At 39.2% G+C, this 24166-nt stretch overlaps 1 protein-coding gene across 1 annotated transcript in view; it reads right to left on the reverse strand.

Moving 5' to 3' along the window:
• The window catches only part of LOC149214994 (beta-galactosidase-like), a 356920-nt gene that overhangs the window by 36113 nt on the left and 296641 nt on the right, over nt 1-24166 (reverse strand). Inside the window, exon 12 of the mRNA XM_089392482.1 lies at nt 12506-12610. Coding sequence (XP_089248608.1) covers nt 12506-12610 — 105 coding nt within the window. The remainder of the gene's footprint in view (nt 1-12505; nt 12611-24166) is intronic.

Consider the following 24166-nt stretch of genomic DNA (forward strand, 5'->3'; position numbering starts at 1 on the left):
ATGTGTCGGCTGTAATGTTCAGGTGTCAATTGTAATTGTACAGGTGTCGATTGTCTTTGTCCAGCTGTATGTTTGTCTTTGTCCGGGTCAGTCCAAGGCCCTGGTGTCTGTTCAGTTAATACATGTTATGTAATTGTGTCGGCAATGGTCAAGCAACAACTCCAATTTTGAACTTTTCAATTTTGGAACTGATAGCAGGGTAAGGCAAGGGCTGACAGGAAAAATTTCTTAGCCTTGCCCAATGTACTCTATTTTGTATCTTTGTTTTGTACGATAATAGAATTAGTCATATTCAGAAAAAAAAAAACATAGGTTACATGCATCTTTTCCATATGGTTAATTAAACACTGCCTGAATATTTGATAGATCATAAATTCTTTGATTTCTGCCTTACACATATTTTAAACCAAATTTCTGTCAAGAGGTAAAGAACAACCCTTTTATTATATCATGATTAATTAAGATTCAACACCTGTTTGAATTAGTTTAAAACATTGGCCATCCAAACATTAAAAAAACCAACAAAATATTTTAGATGCTCTGGCACAATTCCTAACCTAGAATTATCTTCGGAGGTACAACATCAGACTTTGATGAAAGTCTGGAAAAGATGGAGACCCTTGATAATGGATATCTTTCGGAGATATGTCAACATGTATGTAGGATGTTGATACCTACAAGAAGATGTCATGATGAAGAGCCATCTCGAAAGGTACAATTTGATTTATGTTATGTTTTGATTTCTTGAATAATATCTAGATGAGTTCATGCAGGGCTACTGGCACAAGAGTTGTAAGTACAAGTACAAATAGCATTCATGTGGTGGATGGAAATTCCTGAAAGAAACATGATGAGGAAGAAGTAGTCATATGACGAAGGTTCCAGATATGTATCAAGAAGGTCGCTTTCCATGAAGAACAGAATGACATGACGAACCAAGAAGGAAAGTGATGGATGGCTAAAGCCCTACAAGGAAGAAGTTCGATTGAAATTTCATGACATCAAGGAAATAAATTGATCAGTAGCTGAAGGACCCACAAAGAAGAAGCTGCTGATGAAAAGGAGTGTCCCTAGTTAAGAGGGAGCTTTGACAAGTCCCTAATTGAGAGGGAGCTTAGGCAAGTTCCTTGTCAGAAGGAACTTGGGTACATTCCTTTATAGGAATGGGCATGCCTTCCCTAGTTGAGAGGAAGAGACAGACACAACATTCTTGTCTTCATTTGGGAAGAAAGAATGGAGGATTGGGTAATCATCTGGCATGCGATGCATTTTGAGGATGTGTAGGGCATCCAAGATAAGAGTAGGCAAGAGGATCGTTATTCTTTGAGGGCTGGGAACCTAAGATAATAATAGTTCTAGAAGGTCATACTCAGTGAACACCCGAGTGGGTATGTACCTTGAGAGACAATGATGAAGGTGTCTATAGTCATTGGTCTCACCAACATTGTGCTCTAATATGATGAGAGATAGAGTTGTCAGTCAAGGCCTTGCTGTGGAAACAATGTTGGTTACTATGATGCTATACAGATGGGTTACCAATCCGATTCTTCTTATGAGGAATTCTTCAGATTGATAATGACCAAGTACCATTATGAATACCTCCCTAGTTAAGAGGGAGTGTTTGATATGATGAGAGATAGAGTTGTCAGTCAAGGCCTTGCTGTGGAAACAATGTTGGTTACTATGATGCTATACAGATGGGTTACCAATCCGATTCTTCTTATGAGGAATTCTTCAGATTGATAATGACCAAGTACCATTATGAATACCTCCCTAGTTAAGAGGGAGTGTTGAAGAAAATGTAACTGAGTTCGTTCTTCATAAATGATGAAATTAAAGAAATAAAATTATTTTTGTATACCTTACTGCATGGTTTTCATGAGAAAGAGGTTTATTTGGTAATGGCTCCCATTGAGAGCCTTAGGATTTATTAATAGGTCAAGGAGTCAATGTCATGTATGAAGAAGCTCTTCTTGAGCCTATGTTTAATGTATACAAGTCTATAGAAAAGTCTAGAAGCCCTCCAAAGACAAGAAAAATCCCTTTTGAAAAAGTCGGCCAGCAAATCGAATTAAATACACTCATGTCGGCTCACTTGAAATGACACATCTCTTCATGAATACAAGTCGGCTTATTATGGAGACAAAACTACTATATATACCCTGCTGATCATCGCATAAGTACAAGACACAATCTTGGATGCCATTGCAATTTCTTGGATAATTACAGTGAGTAATTACAGTCTCAACCTCCTTGATGGTGACAGTCTTGGCATATCTATGATGATGATCTCGGTGCAAGGAAAGAACACAGTCACTATCTCGAAATAGTTGTGATGAAGAAGATCTCAGTGCTGATCATAATCTCGACATATTTGTGATGAAGAAGATTGAGATGATACACTCTCAGCATACTCTCTAGACATTGATCATTGTCTCGGCATAGTTGTGATCCCACAGTAAAACACTCTCGACATACTAGACATAGTCATGATCTCAGCATAATGGCAATCATGGTCTTGGTCATAATCTTAATGAAGACAAGGTCATGATGAAGATCTCGGTGCATTGATGAAGACATGGAATCAAGGTCATGATGAAGATGTCGATGAAGACAAGGTCAATATAGAGACCTCATTGACATGGTGATGATCTCAGTGACAGTGCAACAATGATCTAGGTGAAGGTACAACAATGGTGCAACTATAATGACCTTTGTGGTGCAATAATGATGACCTCGGTGAAGCAGTGGTGATGATGATAACTAAGCAGTGACAAAGAAGAGGATTGGTGTCTTGGTCTTGGAGTGGCCTAATAGGTCAAGGGTCATGGAATTGGTATTCTTCAATTGGAATCTCTATAAGAAGAATTTTGTGCAGGTTTTCCTCTCAAAGAGTGAGAAGTTTTGGCCTTGGCAGAAAGCCAACATATTGTGTTCTTGTCTCTTTTGTTTTGGTAACTATTTGATGAACTAAGAAGACACACTCTAATATTAACAAGTGAAGAATGTGCTAATAAGAAAAATTAAAAGTACCTCACAAATAGTTATCATGGCAAGAAGAATCTTATTAACTCTCCTTGCCCTAGATTCTTCAACAAAAGCTACTAACACTGCTGTCTATGTTCAAAATAGAACTCCTCATCAAGCCTTGGGTGACAAGACTCCCGAAGAAGCTTTCACAGTGTAAAGCTCGAAGTTGGACATTTGAGGATCTTTGGCTGGCCCGTCTACTTTCATGTGCCAAAGGAGAAGAGGACCAAGCAAGATGATTCAGGAAAGAAAGGTACTTTTGTTGGTTATTGTGAAAATTCCAAAGGTTATAGAATATATGTACCTATCAAAGGAATATAGAGTTTAGCAGAAATGTAACATTTGATGAATATGCTTCCCTTAAGAAAGCAAGGGACACTCCTCCTGCCAATGTGGAGAGAAAGGATGATGCCATGGATGAACAAGAAGAGCCTCGTATGCCTGTAATGACCCGCCTACAATTACAAATAAAACGAGAATATTATCATGCATACGGGACATCCATATTATAGCTACATATGTATGAACCACATGTATTGCACTAGTATACGTACTAGCTAATATTGGAAAATGTTTAAGTTTAGGTTAATAAAGCGTTTATCGAAGTAAATTCCTAACTCACCAGAATTATAAGGAATATATTGAATGGAGTCCTTGACATATGCATGATACTCCTTAATCAAAAGAAAATATGAAATATATGAATTATGAAATAAATTCATTTAATTTACAATTTAATTTGATTAAAAATAAATAAAATAAATTATTTAAATTCTAAATAAGGTAATTTAATTAAAATTATAAATGAAGCAAATTAATTTAATTAAAAGTTTTTATTAAAGAAAATAAAGTTAATCCTAACTAAAATAAAAGAATCAACCTACGTATCATAAAAATTATTAAGATGACTGACTCTAAAAGAAAGGAGGAGGATGCTAGAAGGTACAAAACTGATTCCCGAAGGAGAGTCGGTGGACTTTATGCTTATAAGGGAGTCGGGGAAGACTGAGAAGGGGGAGAACTTTCCTTAGGAGTGTAGTAGTTGGAGAGAATACTGTGAAAACGAGAAGTAAGCTGGAGAGTTGGAAAAATTGAGCCTCAATCCTTGGAGTTTTGAGCACAGGGGCAGAGGACCTTAATTTTAAAGTCCTTTGGATCTGGGTACCGAAGAGGTTGAACCTAGATTGGCAGGGTGGATTCGATCGGTTTGCTAACAAGATCGAATTGGCAGCTACAACCACACCACACTAGATCGACTTCAAATTCAGTAGCTAGGTATGTAGCTGTGTATTTAATTAATTCCGCTCGAGAATTTTATGTAGCTATGTATTTAATTAATTAGATCAAGAATTTTACTGTATGTATTGTTACTTCTTGTATTATTAGTATCAAATTGCGAACTTTTCCAAATTCAGTACCTTACAATGCCTGAGCCATAGCCTAATTTTGTTGATGATCCCTTAGAACCTATAGACCCCTTGGGTCCCCCTCCATGTGATCCTCTTGCTATAAAAAGGCCATTATGGCTTTGTAACACTTTCCAGGATGCTGAGAGACATGTTGCAAGACGAACCTTTAGGGAAAGCAAGAAGCCATATTGACATCAGGGATATGTTGTTTCTATGAGCAACATTATACAAACTGAACCATGCACATTTCAGGAAGCAGTGAAAGAACAAGTATGGAAGAATGTTATGGCCAAGGAATATGAGTCCATCATGAAGAATGATGTCTAGGAAGTGGTTTTGAGATCCAAAGGGAATTTCGTCGTGACTTCTAAATGGATATATAAAATTAAGCATGGTGTCGATGGAAGTGTTGAAAAGTACAAGGGGAGGTTCACGGCTAGAGGATTCTCCCAAAAAGGAGAGGACTATGACGAGACATTTGCGTCAGTTGCCCGATATACTACCATCTAATCTATCGTTGCTCTTGCTACTAGCCAACGATGGACACATCACTAGATGGATGTGAAGACTGCATTTCTACATGGAGTTCTCAAGGAAGAAGTATACTTGGAGCAACCACAGGGCTTTGAAGTGCATGGCAGGAAGACTCAAGTGTGCAGGTTGAAAAAAACACTTTATGGATTGAAGCAAACCCCTAGGACTTGGTATGCTCACATTGATAGCTATTTGATGAAGCTTGGATTTACGAGAAGCAATGTTGATCCGAATCTCTACTTAAGGTCGACCAAGGTATGCCCCTGATTTTGGTATTATATGTTGATGATTTATTCCTGACTGGTGGAGAGCCACTTATTCTCCAGTGTAAGAGGGAATTGGCCTCTAAATTTTAGATAAAAGGCCTTGGTTTGATGCACTATTTCTTGGGCTTAGAGGTGTGGCAGAGACCTGGTGAGATTTTCCTTTCTCAAGGGAAATATGTTGTCAACTGCTGGAAAGATTTGGAATGGTAGAATGAAAGTCCATGGCCACATTGATGGAGATGAATTTCAAGAATTTATGTGGTGAAGCCGTAGGAGTTAATTTGGAAAATCCCTCTAAGTACTGAAAGTTGATTGGGGCATCGATGTTGTTAGTGAACACTAGACCAAACATATGTTTTGCTATCAACACTCCGAGTTAATTTATGGTGGAGCCACTACATGCACATTGGGTTGCTGCTAAGCATGTGTTGAGATACCTGCATGGAACTATCAATCTTGAATTGAGATATACTGTCGAGAATGTGAGACTTCATGGATACACTAATGTTGATTGGTTCGGAAATGTTGTTGACAGGAAGAGCACATCAGGGTGCTATTTTAGTTTGGGGTCTACCATGATATCTTGGATGAGTAGGAAGCAAAATTTTGTTGCCCTTAGTATGAACAAATATGAATACATTGCTGCTAGCATGGCTAGCTATGAGGCAGTATGGTTGAGGAAGCTCTTTGGAGAGCTATTTGAGCAAGTACTAGATACAACTGTGATATATTACGACAAAAAGAGTGGGATCCAACTTTCAGAGAATCATGTGTTCCACGATAGGTCCAAGCACATTGAGATCAAATATCACTATATCCGAGATATGGTGCAGAGAGGAGCTGTAAGACTCCATCACATTTCGATTGATGAGTAGATAAATGACATTCTTACCAAGCCTTTGCCGAAGGGGAAGTTCTTGGTCTTTAGAGAGCAAGCTTGGATTGGTGGAGGTGACCCTTCTGGGAAGTGGTCACGACTGATTGAGAACAATGAGCTAAGCTCTTCCTCCCTGTTGAGCTGCAAGGAGGGGAATGGAGCTAGGGAGCTCCTGGGGTTGAGGGAACTCATGGACAATATGCTGGTTGTGATCCTTACCTCTCATGGTAAGTGGTATCTCCTCGAAGTGATAGGATGCAGGTGTTATACCACTTGATTCTTGAGGATCAAGGTGGGAAGATCAATAGAGAATAGGATGGTTGTGATCCTTACCTCTCATGGTAAGTGTTATCCTACCTATTGTCATTGGATATAGGGTGGAAAATTAATCTCCCCTATGATGATTCTTCTTCTTTAGATCGAGACATCATTGTTCAACAGATGACCTGAGATGAGCATAGATGAGACGAGATATGATATGATGCAGCGATGATTAAATAGGTACATCTGAGATGAGACTTATGATGCAGTCGGAAATTCCTCCTTAGCTGAGAGGCAATGTTGAAATTGGCAGCTATGGGAGAAATTTACCCATTTCGAAGCCCAACAAACCCTAAGGAGACCCCACTTTCCCTTGGAAAAATTAAATTTGCACATGAGAAAATATTATTTTTAAAGTGGAACCAAGTCACCTCAAAAATTACAAGTCGTCCTAAAGGAGAGATTCGACCACTTAGACCTCATATAAATACACCTCACTTGGAAGCATTATTACACACATCATTTCATCTTCTATTGGTTCGATATGGTCAGAAATTGCAGGGTCCCAGTTCACATGTGCGAAGAGAAGAGAGAGAAATCTGTTGGCCAAGTTTGTCTTTTGTTTTGGCACCTTTGACCAGTGTTGACTTTGTGTGATTTGACTTGGTTTTCGAATCTGTTCTTGAAGTCTGAATTCTGGAGAGAGAAGACCAAAATTTTCTAGGCACTTTGACCAATGTTGACTGTAGATTTGAAGCTACGGTTTTTGCAGGGTTGACTTTGACTGACCAATTTTTGAGGCAGATTTGTAGACTGTTTTAACTGGGTTTGACCAAGCAAGGAAAACTGAGTTTGTTGCTACTTTGACCAAATTGTTTGGATCTGATTTGACTGTTGACTTTGGACTGGTCGGTGTTGCGTTGACTATTGTTGACATTGACTTTGATAGGGCTAGAAAATTGCAGAATTATTGTTTGACTAGATTTGACTATATTGCTCATTTTTGATTGGATATTTATTATTGATTGGGATATTCAAGGCTTTGACCTCTCACTGGTTATTGGATGTACTTGGAGTCTTGGACTATGTATCTCTGCTGAACATTTGATGAACATTTAATAGAAGAAGAATCTGGTTGGGTTTTCCCCCTTGTGGAGTTTTTCCATGGTCTTTGACCTAAATCTCTGTCTCATTTGATCTTGGTTGTCTTCTATTGGGCATATTGTTTACTGTTCTATCTACAATTGCTTACTGTCATTGGGCGATTGAAACTAATTGGAAAAAGTGATTGCTATTGAAAGAAGAATTTTTTAAAGTGATTGTTACAACATAGAAGATTAAAAAATTAACAGATAGGTGATCTTGATTCTCAATGCTCTTTCCTTCACCAAAGCTTTGATACCATGTTGATTTTTTTTCTAGGTTTAAGGAGAGTAGAGCAATTTTATATCTGATATCTACTTCCAATGATACATTTTTAACTTCTTAGAACATTCCAATCATCAAGCAGTTATACTTAGAAAATTTCAACCATTAATTTCAGTAGAGCAGTAGAGATCATATTGAAAAAAAATGAGACAAGAGATACCAAAATTACTCTAGGAAATCCACACTCTAAGGGGAAAAGCCCAACAACCTTTCCTTATGAGTGAATGTCCAATTCAACCAATTTGTACATCAAAATATTCTAGTCAAAGGTCAACCATTGACCACATTAAATGCCAAGTCAAACTGTCAAAAGAGAGAGAAAGTCAACGATCTGCTCACAAGTCTATGCCTAGTCAAGGGGCCAAATTTCGGCTTGCAATCAACTACTCAAAGGGACGAATTTCAGCCTGCAACTCCACAGTCAAACTTCGGTCAAACTAAAAGGTTTGACCTACTGTCAACCCTCGGTTAACGCTCAAATTGAGAGACAAAAATTAGCCAACAAATAGTCAAAGATCTAAAGAATATCCAGTCTCCAATCCACAGTCAAAGATTCAATCAAATAGAGAATCAAGCCAAGTAAACATAAGTCAACAAAAGTCAAACATAAACTCAATTCGTTGGTCAAAGTCTCGTTCCTCTCCTTCATATGTGTGAGCAAATTTCCTTCCTAGAACAGGTCGAATGAGTGAGTGATGTGATGCCCAAATGGAGTGCAACGAATACCACTATATAGTAGTCTCATCAAGGGGGGTTTTAACCATGGTTCAAACCTCTTCAAGTGGTGGGGCTGACCTGCCCAATTGAGGCCGACTTGGACAACTAGGAATCAAGTTAATTCTCCTTGGCTTTGGATGATGAAAAGGCCGACTGAAGCTACAATTTTTCAACATGTAGATCTCCCGATAGAGGTATGGATAGTGCTAGGAAGGCCATGACTATGCTTTTAAAATGCTCCCATTAGGAGCATTTTTGGCAATTTTGGAGGCACACTCCCTAGATCACTCCATAAATGCCCTTGCTTAGGACATGCTTCCAAGCTAGGAGTGTGGCCTAGGAGGGCACTATCAATATCATTGGTTTAAAACTTTAAACCAAAGGGAAAAACCAATAAAAACCTTAGAAAAAATGTACTATCCCTCAAGGAAGGTTTAAACATATGAAACCCTAAAAAAATTGCGCTAGCCTTGAAGGAAAGTTTAAGCATTTTAAAAGTAGTCCGTAAAATTCAATTACACAATTAAAAGCCTTCATAAAGTCTCAAAATGTTCACCTTGATAAGCTCAAGTGAAAGAGAGGTAGCAATTTGTAATATTCTTATGCTAAAATATGCTAACACAACTGATAAAAATATTAAAATTTTACTTGAACACATTTTGTCAAACACTTTGTGGGAAAGCCTTTCCTCGAACAATTTGTAATTAAAGCAGTAAACACTTACAAAAAAAAATATTTCAAGGGCACAACCAAAATTTTATTAACTTGATCGGAGCGTTTACATGCAAAATATCAATTTGTGACCTATAACCCCACTCCAACAAAAAGTTGGATCCACTCGGCAATCAAGGATGATGATCTTAGTCCACTAAAAATGTACTCGGCCCACAAGTAAATCAGCCCAACATAAACTTGATAACTCGGCCCCAACAAAGGATGTATTCGTCCTCCATGATCACTGAGCATTTAGGCCCCCAACACTTAGCAATTCGGCCTCCAAGAAACTTAGTGATTCGACCTCCAAGAAACTTCGTGATTCGGCCTCCAAGGATATTAAGCAATTCGGCCTCCAAGAAACTTAGAGATTCAACCTCCAAGGATATTAAGCAATTCAGCCTCCAATTATGGGCAACTCGACCTCTAGAAATAGGAATCAATTCATCCCTCTTGTAATGATGAATTTGACCTCCAAGGTGATAACTCGACCTTCAATAATCAATCTCTACAAATAGTGAATTTAGCCCCCAACATTCGATCTCCATAATTGATGAATTCAACCTACAAAGGATGAACTCGACCTCCATAAAATTAGTGGACTAATGCAAGAGGAATTTGACCAACGAAAGGAATTTGACCCTCAAGATGAATTCGACCCTCCATGTTGAATTCGACCCTATGGTCGGTCTTCATAATGTACTTTTTGGTCACTTGATGCAATGATATTTATCATTGTAAAGCATATTTATAAATTCTTGAGTCAAAATCCCATTGCGACTTTTAAAAGATGTAAATTTGAATTTTTGAAATGAAATTTTTGGCTCTAAAAGTGAAAATCACCTTCCCTCCAATTCAAGTCAGCCCTAGCCAAGAGACATGTCCATTCACCCTAGACAGAGTAGTATATAAAGGCACCTTGAGCTCCTCATTTGGGCAATTCGCGTTCCTCTCTAAAGACAGTTTTTGGGCAAGTTAGCGAAGGACAAAGAAGGACGAAGAAGAAGGCCTGTATTTTGTCTCTCCTATCTCTCTCTAGCAACTTGCATTCTGAAGGAATCTCTCTCTCTGTGATTCGTAGTTTCTGGGGGCTGAAATTTTCTAGGTTACTGGGGCAACTGTTGTAGGGCCAAATTTCTAGGTAACTGGCTATTTTAGGAGGGGCGAAATTCTGGAAGTGCAGGATCAAGAACAAAGTGCAAGATCAGTTTTAGTGACTTGACTTGGAGGAGAAGACCATGTTTGACTGTAGGTCTAGGAGTGCCTTTTATTGAACAAGAAGAATTTCTCTATTGAAAAGGTTGTTGGGTTTTTCCCTGTAGTGGGTCTTCCCTGGGTAAATCTTGTCTATCTTTTTTGCATTGGGATCTCTCCTATTCTATTGTTCTTTATTGTTGAATTTCTAAAGTATAATTGTTGAATGATATATTGGCATAAGTTAAAAAGAAGATCTGAATCAAAAGTAATTATTAGAATTTCAGAAATATTTTGCTGACACTAATTGCACTAGAAAGTCCACACGAGATCAGAGCTTTGGTCAAAGGAAGGAACATTGAGATTACTTTTGTAGAAATCCTAGAGAGATCATTTTATTAAAGTCCTCCTTACATTGGCATATATGGATTCCTCCATGAAATCCAAAAACAAGTTAGAGGGAGCATCAAACTTCAGAGCTTGGAAAGTCAGGATAGATCTTATTCTTGCGAAGAACAAAGTGTTGGATATTGTGACAGGGAAGACTACTGATGCAACAGGAAAGGAGAAGTTCAAGGAAGATGACATTATTGCCATGAGTCTAATAGTGGACTCCATTAGAGATCATATCATTCCCTACATTGCAAAGCACGATACCTCCAAGAAGATGTGTGATGCCCTAATAAATCTCTACATTATCAAGAATGTTGGTCAGTCCATGAGTTTAAGGAATGAGCTCCAAAATACAAAGATGACTAATGATGACATTGTGGCTTCATACTTCATGAGGATTTAGCAAAAAAGAGATCAAATTCAAGCTATTGGAGAATCAATTCCCGGTCAAGAACTTGTGTCTACAACCCTTTATGGTCTCCCTAGATCACGGGATGCATTTGCAGTAGGCATACGCAGTTGGAAAGAGGCTCCTTCATTTGAGCAATTATGGACATCATGTACTCAAGAAGAAGCAAGATTGATGCCTAAAGATCATAAAGATGAAGAAGTTCGAGCCCTTGTAGCTCGCTTCAAGAACAAGGAAAAGAAGTTTGGACTTCAACATAAGAAGCCAAGAAAGGCACCTTCTTCCTCTAAGAAGAATAAAGACTTATCAAAGATATAATGCTATGGTTGTCAAGAATATGGACATTTCAAGAGAAATTGTACTAATATGGCTAACAAGAAAAGAAAAGGGAAACAAAATGCTTCCACAACGTAAGTTGAAGATGAAAAACCAAAGAAGACCAAGGGTGAAAAATATTTTTTCTACAACTCTGCTTTGGTAGGTTCCTTTGCAGAAGATGATGAAAGGTGGCTAGTATATAGTGGAGCATCACGACACATGATATGAGAGCGTGGGAATCTTTCAAACATGATAGAGAAGAAGTTGTCTCAAAGGGTTGAACTGGGAGACAATAACAACTATGAAGTCAAAGGAGATGGAAAGGTATCCATAGAGATGGAATTTGGTAACCACTTAAATCTCAAATGGAACCAACACAAAACCCAAATTCTGCAATAAAGAGAAATATAAACCAGCACTAGGGTATCCGAACTCTTGAAGAGAAATCTAGTTCTAGCATGCCTTGAAATGTTCTTGTTGTGACCTCACTTATGTATTTGTTTTGTGTCTCTTTCTTTAGCTATGCAAAAAGATCTTTTTCTGGAATGTATATATAGGAGATACTTAGGCACTCCTACAATATATTTACATTGGATACACTCTTTTTACTTCCATTGACCTACCTTTATGGTCATTCATTGGACATTAATAAAATTAAAGCTTTTATTAAACATTAATCATCATTCTTCAATTAATTAAACGTCGAATCTCATCAAGTACACTATATCTAATTATTTTTATCATTCTAATGTTTAAAATTTGCTGACCAACTCAATTAAAATGTTTTGATCCTTAAAATGTTCCTTACAATTATCTTCAAGATGCATTTCTAAACATACCGTTCCTTAGATGAGGCTTAGAATAACATAAGAGGAATAGTAGATTCACATTACATTACCTTGTACCATGTCAACATATGAGGAAGAGTAAATTCACATTAATGATTACATATTACCTTGTACCATGTCAGCGGTGGATTAGGAGTTGATAAAGATGTCCAATTCACTCTAACAAAACCAATATCAGAATAGATGGTTGACATTTCTCCAAATAAGCCAATCTGCGTAGCTCCATATAACAAATAAAGTTAAAATAAAGAAAACAATAGGCCAATGACCTGCTTTTTTAAGTAGTAGTTAGAAAACACATATTGTAAACATTTCTCTTTATGAAAACAAATATACAATGTTGTATCACATACCTTCTCTGTTTTTTCCATCTTTTTGTTATTCAAGCATTTGCTTAGAAAATTTATAACATCAGATTCTAGAAATAACTAGCTTAATTGAAAATGATCCAGAATAAGAATGTGTCTATCACTTGTATAATATAACAAACAAAATAAACTTATTCATTTCCCAAATGATAATACAATATGATGATTAATGATGTTGATCAATTATTTAAGAGTTTATTATTGACAATCATCTTCATTATATGTGAAGGACAATTTTTTGTGAAGAAGGTCAATTGATCCTCCCCTCCTCCTACTAAGATATTATGTTGTCTTAGATCCTCCTCTTCCTTGATCCTTGTTTCCTGACAACCAAATGGTTCCTTTACCCATTAAGTCTAACAAAAAAAGACTCACATTGATCGGTATCTCCATGCCCATTCTCACCATCACCCATCTCAGAAATCAACTATTCTCAAAACTTTCATCTCTTCAGCCCTTAAAATATCCTACCCCTCAATTCCTTCCTTCAGAAAGAGCCCACCTTTTCCAAGCCTTCAGAGCCAACGACTACTCATCTCAAATTCGTAAAGCCTTTCATGATGTTTCCAATTCCAAAGCCGCTCTATGTCCCCCATGTTAGTTTTTGATAGCATCGGATGTGCACTAGCTATGATAACTGGTGGAGAGGCTAAGGCACATGAGTTCTAAAGAACCCAAAAACCATTTGGTGAAATTCTACTTGGATTTTATTTTATTAAAATAATTAATATTTTTAATGGGGTTCCTAAGTCTAAACTTAGGAAAATTAAAGTATTAATGGGTATTAATCAAAATATGGGTGACAATGTTCTAGAAAGTGGATCAAGTCAAGTTTTAATCTTCGCCGTTGATTAGAGACTTAATCTCGGCCGTTAAAGTCTCAATGAGAAAAGTATAAGAAGGAGGCTTGGGGTTCATTTAGAAAGACACACAGAGAGAACGAACTGATCTAGAGTTCAATTTCAGGGGCTAGGAAGCTGAGAAATTCGAACTAAGTAATCATTCTGTAGTAGAGGGGCAGGGATAGTTCGAGAATACTAGGCAGAGAGGTAGAGAGCCACTAGTGGATACAACGCAACACCTAGAGGGACTGACGTTGTGCCAGTCTGGGCCCATGCTGTTGATTTGGGGTAGCATCAGATGTGCTTTAGCCATGCAAATTGGTGGAGAGGCTAAAGCACATGAGATCTCTAAGACCTAGAAATGGTTTGGACAGATTGTACCTGGTTTGGGAGATATTAAAATAATTAATATTTTTAATGGAGTTCCTAAGTCTAAACTTCGGAAAAATAAAATATTAATGGGTATTAATATAAAACTGGGTTAGAAGGTTCCAAAAGCCATGGATCAAGTCAAATCTAATCTTAGCCGTTGATTAGAGATTTAATCTCGGCCGTTGATGGACCAATGGGAAAAATATAAGAAGAGGCTTGAGGGTCAGTTGGAGAACACACTGAGGGAGACCAGTTAGTTTGATTTATGGAGCAGGGTTAGCTGAGAAATTCGAACTAGTGGTTTGGAAAGTAGCAGGAGGCAACAATACGAAACAGAGAGTCGGGAACAGCACCAGAAGTCCAACGCAAAGGTTGGAGGGGCAGACGTAGAGCCTCTTAGGCAGATACAGAGGCAGCAAAATGCGCAGTCACTGGAGGGCTTGCGTGGGTGACGCAAAGAGGTAGGAGCTGACGCAAAGGGTCTGGGAGCTACGCGGAGGTCAGCTAGCCTGACGCTGGGACTATGAGAGGTGTTGGAGAATTTTCTCTCTGTTGGGTAAGCCAGTTTGGCACCCAGTTGTAATGAAGAATTCCTAAATAATAAAATCCTCCCTTGCTGCGCTGGTTTTCCCACATTGGGTGTTTTTCTGGGACTATTGTCCAAAATATCTGTGTCGATGTGTTGATTCTTGTGCATGTGTTTGTTTCTATATTATGGTGTGATATCTACAACATAATTTATTTTAATGTTTATTGAAGGATTTTCATAAATAACTTGTTGGGAAATAAGTAGGTAAAATAAATCAGTTGTTGCAGTGATAGAATTTTCACATGGTATCAAAGGAAGTAATCAGGGACAGGAAGGAAAAATCAATTATGGGTCGAGACCATGATGCAGAGGCATCTACGTCAAGAGACTCGCACAGATTTTTAGAAAATTGCACAAGAGAAAGTGATTTCGATTTCTCTATGTTGGCTTCCAGGTTGGAAGAAGTGGCTTGTGTGACTAGCTCTACCTCATCAGAGGTATGGTATATAGACAGTGGAGCCTCTTGGCATATGACGAGAATCCATGAATTTTTCTCAGATTATCAGGAGGAGAAGATGAACTTTCAGATCACCATGGGGAACAAGGCAGAGTGTACTCTAGTAGGGAGGGGTACCATAGTTTTTCAAACAGAAACGAGAGAGCGGTTCTATGCTACCAGTGTGCTTCATGTACCAGGATTGGGGATGAACTTACTTTCCATGTCGCAACTTCAAGGCAAAGGCTATGACATTTTCTTCATCAAGGAGAAAGTATACGTCAAACACCCGAGCTGGAAAACGAAAGTGCAAAACAGGATCAAAAGTAACAGGTTGTACAGACTACAACTAGAATCACCAATGGCACTAATAGGTAGTCATGGAGACAAGGATTTGAACAAACTATGGCACAGAAGAATGGGACATTTTCACCATGGGGCTCTGAGAATTCTCAAGAGCACTGTGATAGGAGTTCCGGATCTTAGTACGGAACAAGATGATGTATGTAGAGGATGTGCTCTAGGAAAGTATGCCAAAGCAACATTTCCTAGAAGTAAAAACAGGGCCAAGAGTGTACTAGGATTGATACACTCAGATATCTGCGGACCCATGTCCACTAAAGCTCTTAGTGGTGCTAAGTACTTCCTCACCTTCATTGATGACCACTCAAGGAAAACTTGGATTTATTTTCTGAAAACTAAGGACGAAGTTTTCTGTTGATTCAAAGAGTTCAAGGCTCTGGTGGAGAATCTGACTGTGAAGAAAATAAAAGTTTTGCGCTTAGATAATGGTGGAGAGTATGTCGATAAGGACTTCACTGATTTTTGCGCTAAGGAGGGCATCAGAAGAGAGTGGACAACTCTTACAATCCGTAGCAGAATGGAGTAGAAGGAAGGAAGAACAAGACTATTGTAGAAGTAGCTAGGGCCATGATGTATGATTAGGATATGCCAAAATTCCTGTGGGCAGAACCATGCAACACAATAGTCTATGTTTAGAATAGAACTCCTCATCAGGCATTGGGCAAGATTACTCCAGAGAAAGTCTTCACAGGGAAGATGACTGAAGTCAGTCATTTCAGGATATTTGGGAGCTTAGCATATTGCCGCATACCTGAGGAAAAGAGAAAGAAGCTGGATAAAACTGTAAAGAAAGGATATCTAGTGGGATATAGCAAGAATGCTAAGGCATATAGAATCTATCTTCTAGGGAGCAAGAAGGTAGTAGTTCGACGAGATGTGAAGTTCATGGAGGACAGAGCTTTCAGAAAATCTCGAGAAATGCCTTCCAAAGAGCAGTTCAAAGAGGAACCATTGGTCAAACCTCTTCAACCAACGAAAGAAAAGAATTCTTCCTCGGGTCAGGAAGAATCACAGGATGAGGAGGAGCTAACAGAAGCACTTGCTGGAAAAGGAAGAACGAGCAAGGAACTTTGTCAGATTCTGCGAGATGCAGAGGACTTCATCGGTGCGCCAAGGAACAATAGGAGGGAGCGAAAACAACCAAATAGATATCAGGCATTAGTAGCTTAGGATGGGGAGCCTACCAATTTTTAGGAGGCAGCTCAACATTAGGTTTGTCTAGATGTGATGGTAGAGGAGTACTAGATGTGATGGTAGAGGAGTACAACTCCATAATGGTGAACTATGTCTGGGAGGTAGTGCCAAGGCCTCAAGACAGATCAGTGGTAGGTTCGAGATGGATCTACAAGATCAAATACGCTGCAGATGACAATGTTGAGAAATACAAAGCTAGGTTCGTGGCTAAGGGGTATGCTCAGAAGGAAGGAACTGACTACGAAGAGACCTTTGCCCCGATAGCCGGGTATACATCTATTAGAACTGTGATATCTCTTACAACATAGAGGGGGTGGGAAATTCATCAGATGGATGTCAAAACGACATTTCTGAATGGAGTGATAGAAGAAGAGGTATACATTGAACAACTAGAGGGATTTGATACACATGAGAAGATGTCTCATGTATGCAGATTGAAGAAAGCCTTGTATGGGCTGAAACAGGCACCTAGAGCATGGTATGGTCGAATCGATGGCTACTTGCAGAAAATAGGATTTGTCAAGAGTGACGCAGATCCAAATCTCTACTATCTGGTTGTAGAGAATGAGCCTCTAATCTTAGTATTATATGTGGATGATCTCTTCCTGATAGGATCATCCATGCTCATCGGGGACTGCAAGAAGAATCTAGCCACGAAATTCGACATGAAGGATTTGGGACGAATGCATTATTTCCTGGGGTTGGAAGTTTGGCAACAAAAGGGGGAGATCTTCCTTGGGCAAAGGATATATGCTACAAAAATCTTGAAGAGATTCAGGATGGAAGACTGTAGACCCATGGCTACTCCAATGATCACCAATTGGAATAAGATCGATGCATCAAAAGACAAGGATGTTGATTCCGCCTTATACAGGCAACTCATAGGGTCCTTGATTTATCTGGTCAATACCAGGTCAGACATTTGCTACGCTGTCAACACCCTCAGTCAGTTCATGGTGGTGCCAAAGAGGGTGCATTGGGCAGTAGCAAAACATGTTCTCAGTTATTTATACGAAATAGTCGATTATGGACTCTTGTACATCAAGAGTAAGGATATCAAATTGAGTGGATTTATTGATGCAGATTGGGCAGGAAGTTTAGTGGATTAGAAAAGTACCTCTAGGTACTGTTTCAACATTGGATCAGGAATGACCTCATGTTGTAGTACGAAACATAAATCCATGGCTCTGAGCTCAGTTGAGGTAGAATATATCATTGCAAGCACAACTTCGTGTGAGGGCGTATGGCTTAGAAAATTGCTTGTGAACATATTTAGAAGAAAGATGGAGGCGACCAGGACCATGTGCGATAATCAGAGTTGCATGAAGCTCTCTGAGAATCCAATGTTTCATGATCTGTCAAAGCATATTGATATCTGGTGTCACTTTGTCAGAGACTGTGTCCAATGAGGAGTTGCACAGTTGAGCTACACTCCTACATGAGAACATGTGGCAGACATCTTCACCAAGGCCCTTGGAAGAACAAAGTTTGATACTTTAGGGAAAAGATGGGGATGATAAAGAATCCATTTCAGTAGCAGAAATGGGGGTGATGATGCAGTGTTGGGAAGAAGGACCAGCAGCAGCACGGATGCAGAGGGAGCTGCCATACGGATGCAGCAGTGGCAGAGACAGAGCCATGGGTAGCAATACAGGATGCAGCAGTGCAGAGGATGTTGGGCGGGGAGGCCTAGCATCGGCATAGGGACCAGTGCCAGATGATGAGGGAATGCTCAGTGTGGATTATTATTAGAGCACAATCCTCGCTAAGAGGGAGTGCTGATTTGGGGTAGCATCAAATATGGTCTAGCCATGAAAATTGGTGGAGAGGCTAAAGCACATGAAATCTCCAAGACCAAGAAATGGTTTGGACAGATTGTACCCGGATTGGGAGATATTAAAATAATTAATATTTTTAATGGAGTTCCTAAGTCGAAACTTAGGAAAAATAAAATATTAATGGGTATTAATATAAAATTGGGTTAGAAGGTTCCAAAAGTCATGGATCAAGCCAAATCTAATCTTAGTCGTTGATTAGAGATTTAATCTTGACTGTTGATGGACCAACGGGAAAAGTATAAGAAGAGGTTTGAGGGTCAGTTGGAGAACACACTGAGGGAGACCAGTCAGTTTGATTTTTGGAGCGGGTTTAGCTGAGAAATTCGAACTAGTGGTCTAGAGAGCAGCAGGAGGTAGCAAGTACAGAACAGAGAGTCGCGAACAACACCAGAAGACCAGCGCAGAGGTTGGAGAGGCAGACACAGAGCTTCTTAGGGAGATACAGAGGCAGTAGACTGCGCAGTCACTAGAGGGCCTGCGTGGGTGACGCAGAGAGGCCCAATGATGACGCAGAGGATCTGGGTGTAACAGTCCAAAAATAAGTATCTAATTTAACATTAATTTAAATGGGAGTGGCACCCAACAAACATGTAATTAATTAACTAAATTCAAATTGAATGAATAGTGCTTACCTGTTTACCTGTGGTCGAAGTAGGCTTACCGCAACAAGGTTTTGGGGACGACTCTCCACCCAACCGTAGGCTCAATTGTGCAACGTCTTGCTACAACTGGCCACCCCCGAGCCCTCAATCAACATACTACTGCCAGTGACTCCTAGGTCTTAGTATACCATTCTCCCAAGAGAATGAAAGACAGAATCTCAGAAAGATGGAATGCCAGAATGCCTCTCATCTTCCTCACCATCTATTAAATAGAACAACATTGGAAGGGGAACCACATGCACACACTCCATGTGTCTACATGCAACTTTCTTTTGATTTTTAGCTTTCTTGTTTTATTTCTGTACTTTTCTTTTGATTTTTTTAGCTTTCTTGTTTTATTTCCTTCTTTTTGATAGTTTTCTTGTTTTATTTCTATTTATTCTGATTTAGAGTTTTAGTATAGTTATTACTATTTTTATTTTTATTATTTTTATTTATTTTCTTGTATATTTTTAAATTCATTTATTATTTATGATTTATTATTTTTATTATTTATTATTAAGTGATTTATTATTTATATTATTATTATTTATTTGTATTATTTATTACTTTTATTATTTATTATTATATTATTATATTATTATTTATTATGTATTATTAAGGGAAGGGATATTACACTGGGAGCTACACAGAGGTCAGCTAGCCTGACGCTGGGACTAGGGACGTGCTGGAGAATTTTCTCTCAGTTGGGTAAGCCAGTTTGGCACCCAGTTGTACTGAAGAATTGTTGAATAATAAAATCCTCCCTTGCTGTGCTGGTTTTACCACATTGGGTTTTTCGAGGGCTGTTGTCCAAAATATTTGTGTCGATGTGTTGATTCTTGTGCATGTGTTTGTTTTTGTATTATGGTGCGATATTTGCAACAAAATTTATTTTAATGTTTACTGAAGGAGTTTCATAAATAGTTATTGGGAAATAAGTAGGTAAAATAAATAAGTTGTTGCAGTGATAGAATTTTCACACACGCAGTCTTGACGCAGAGCTAGAAGGGCTAGTGCAGAAGTGAGGCTACCCTCATGTAGAAATCCGGAACTGTCGGAACAGCTGGGGAAGGTTGACGTAGAAGCTCCAGGAGGCAGAAGAGACAACGCAGAGCTGATGCAGGGCCTACACAGGGCCAATGCAGAGATAGCCAGGGTTAGCTAGTTCTGCTGCTCGTTTAGCCGGAAACTACTGGGTGAAGTGAGGTAATATCATTTAGTTTTCTGCCATTATATTTTTCTCTGTAACTGGATTGTCGGGAGGGCATCCATCATTGTATTCCAAACTACTGCTTAATAATATAAAACCTTCAGAGTTGTTGCATTGGTTTTCCTGCATTGGGTTTTTCTGGGGACTATTTCGTCCAAAAATAACGGTGTCCTATGTATCTTGTTCTTTGATCAGTTTCTTGTTTCATGTAATCAAATTAAATTGGTGTAGGCTGTAGAAGTAATTTACTTCCGTATTTTTCAGAAAATAATTTGATAATGTATATTAAAATCAAGTAGGAGAAGTAAATTCAGTTTTGTTGCAGTAGGGGTTCCTTGAGGACAGGAATTTTCACATGGTATCAGAGCATTGATTTTGAAACAGGAAAAGCAGATCCAGCGCTGAGCAAAGAGGGCAATAGCTGCATTTGGTAGCAATTCGAATCCCCTTTAAGGAATTGCGCAGTCCTTGCCGGGAAAGCAGAGATTTCGAGGAAATCTCTCTCTGAGAGAGTCGACAGAGAGGTACAATTTTTGGTTCGTGAGCTTGCAGAGGCAGAGGGAGTGACACAGACCATCAACGCAGTGCTTGAAGGGTGTAGTTTCTACCAGGGCAGAAATCCGTCAGAAAAGAGAAAAGACACAGAGAAGGGGAATTTTCTCCTAAGAGGACTTTTTTCGCCAAAAGTTCAACTTTTTCACTTGTCGGGCAACAGACTAGTGCTACGTAGTGACTAGAGGAGTCAGTTCGACAATTTGGGTGAGATGGCATCACATGGGCTTCGAGATCAAGACAGGTTGGAGGAGTTTCCAACTGTCATATGGAAGACCAGAATCTTCACTGTTCTGGAGGAGTACGATCTCAAAGCTTACGTCAAGAGTGTTGTGGTTGTTCTCGCAGACAATGATCAGAAGAAGAACTACAAGGCTGAGCAAGGAAAGGCGAAGGGGTTCATACTCCATGCAATTCAAGATTATGTGGTCTCACACTTGCAGGGTAAAGATACAACCCGAGAAATGTGGGAAGCTTTGTCTTCACTGTATGAAGGTTCTTCCGAATAGCAGAAGATGTACCTAGAACAAAAGTTGCAACGGACATTGATGCAGAAAGAAGGGGTTAACTCTTATCTTCAACGTCTTCAGGACACTAGAGACCAACTTGCTACAGTGGGGTCTACTCAGTCTACCGCGATGATAAGGACAACCCTGAATGGAGACTCAGATGAATGGCAAGTTTTCGTCCAAACTATATTGGGCAAGGAAAGACTACATTCATGGGAGGAGATATGGGTAGCCCTTCAACAGGAAGAATTAAGGAAGGATCTAGTTAAGGTCAACCTCAATGGCAGAAGTGAGAGTGGCACAAAGACTAAGGAGGAGGAGGAGAACGCAACTCTAGCATCAAAGGGACAACATACACAGAAGCAGAAGAAGGACATTTCGAAGGTGAAATGTTTCAGATGTGGCGAGATGGGCCACTTTGCATCCCAGTGTCCTTTGAAGAAAAAGGATAAGGATGAGAAACATGATCCTAACGTTGCTCTAGCAAAAATTGACGAACATGGATTTTCCATGAGTGCCCACGCATCTCTAGGAGGGAAATGGGACGATATTGAATTGTATTCGAGAGGACTACATGTGGGCAGGATCCTTGAGGAACACACCTCTTGGATCAATTCCTTGCTACGGGAGCCCAATATTCAGTAGTAGCGAGATAGACTTAGTGTCAGATGACACAGTGGGTTGGTTGGAGAGATAGATGCAGTAGCCTGAGACCAAAGATTGATTAGTGCAGAGCAAGGTTCGTAGTAGTGCAGAATTCAGCAGTAGCGCAAAAGGTTCAGAGGGCAGTCAGATTCCAACATTCACATGGTATTATGCTGAACACAGTTAGTTCAGAAATTTTGGATGTTTTTCCATTGTTGAGCAACAACAATTGGAAAATGATGTAGTGCAGAGCTAGCAGTGGCAGTGTTAGCAGCAGATGCAAAGGGAGCTATAGTACAGATACAACAGTGGCAGTGGCAGTATCATGGGCAACAATAGAGTAGCAGCAGCACAATGTTGGTGGCAACGATAGTGTGGAAAGGAGATGCTTCAAAGATAGAGCAGCATGCAGTGACATTGTTGCTAGAGCACATTCCTCGCTAAGAGGGAGCATTAGTTTTTGGTAGCATCGGATGTGCTCTAGCCATGAAAATTGGTGGAGAGGCTAAGACACATGACTTCTAAAGAATCCAAAAACCATTTGGTGAAATTCCAACTGGATTGTATTTTATTAAAATAGTTAATATTTTTAATGGGGTTCCTAAGTCTAAACTTAGGAAAATTAAAGTATTAATGGGTATTATTCAAAATATGGGTGAGAACTAAGTTGCAGGAAACGTGGGTCGAAATGGAAACGAGGAAACTTGTACCGTACGGCCCAGAAACTTGTTTCCGACCATACTGGCCCATTTCTTGAGGAGGAAACATGGCCAATACGGCCAGAAACGAGTTTCTGGACTGTACGGTGGAGTTTTCTCATGCAACTTGACTTTTTCTTATGATTTTTTTAATTATTTTGTTTTCTATTTTTTTATTGGGAGACTAAAGTGGCTTCTAGTTGCTAGTGGTCCTTTTAAAAAATGGGATGTGGATGCAGAAAGTCTTGATTTGGATCTCTCTTGCTGCCCTAAATATTGAGGTCCAGCCTGGAAGTGGAATTGGCCCATCATTTTCTTCAACACCACCATCCACTGTTGAGCATGGTTCTTCTATTTTTGATGAGGATTATGATGATGAGGATTAGTCTTTTGTCTCTATAGTTCTTGCAGCCTTATAGTCTTTATTGTACTTGCAGCCTCATATATATAATGAAGGCTGATTTTGAGATTTGGCTATATAATAAAGGTTGCTTTTGGATATTCCAATATTTTTATCTTCATTATGTGATCATTCATGAGTAAATGTGATGTAAATTTCATCATAATGTTTAAATGTAATAAATTATAATGTATCATGTATGCTTTATGATTGCACATAACATTTCTTAAATGTCATAATTTCTAATATATATATATATATATATATATATTCACGTTTCCCTGTTTCCAAAATTTGGGGAGGTCGCGTTTCGTACCCGTGCCCGTTTCGGAAACTCGTACTCGTTTCCCTGTTTTGTGCAACTTAGGGTGAGAATGTTCTAAAAAGTAGATCAAGTCAAGTTTTAATCTTAGCCGTTGATTAGAGACTTAATCTCGGCCGTTGAAGTGTTAATGAGAAAAATATAAGAAGGAGGCTTGGGGTTCATTTAGAAAGACACACAAAGAGAACAAATTGATCTAGAGTTCAATTTCTGTGGCTACGAAGTTGAGAAATTCGAACTAAGTGATCATTTTGCAACAGAGGGGCAAGGATAGTTCAGGAATACTAGGCAGAGAGGCAAAGAGTGATCCAGGTGGATGTTGGTGGCCACCCACCTATCCCATCTGGACCCCCACAACTGTCCCTTTCAGTTTTTCAGTTTCCTTAATTATAGCGCAGTTTACTATTTTTAGCAGTTTTTCAGGTCCTAAACTTCCGGAGCCGTTTTGAGGCCCGAAACGACGTTTTTTGAGAAATCTACCTGATAGCGATTTTTGTTTTAAAAAATCGTCTTTTACGTCGTAGTCCTCGGAGAGATCTTTCCAACGGGCTATCATGCGCGTCAAACGGAGATAATACGACCAATTCGCGACCTTGGGAAGTTGATGACCAACTTACCCAAAAAAACGGGGCCCACAATTTGGCGTTTCATCTTCTAGGGTTAGGTTTTGGAATGTGAAGGGTTTTCCATTGTTTCTCAACAATAAATAGGCCTTCGAGCCTCATTGTAACACAGTTCAGAACAGTCCAGAGGCATGTAGCCACACATCTCTTCTCAGAGATAAGC

Source organism: Pinus tabuliformis, chromosome 1_1 (assembly GCF_031772625.1).
Source record: "Pinus tabuliformis cultivar Carrire ecotype Pingquan chromosome 1_1, CPIR1, whole genome shotgun sequence".
NCBI classification, from domain to species: Eukaryota; Viridiplantae; Streptophyta; class Pinopsida; order Pinales; family Pinaceae; genus Pinus; species Pinus tabuliformis.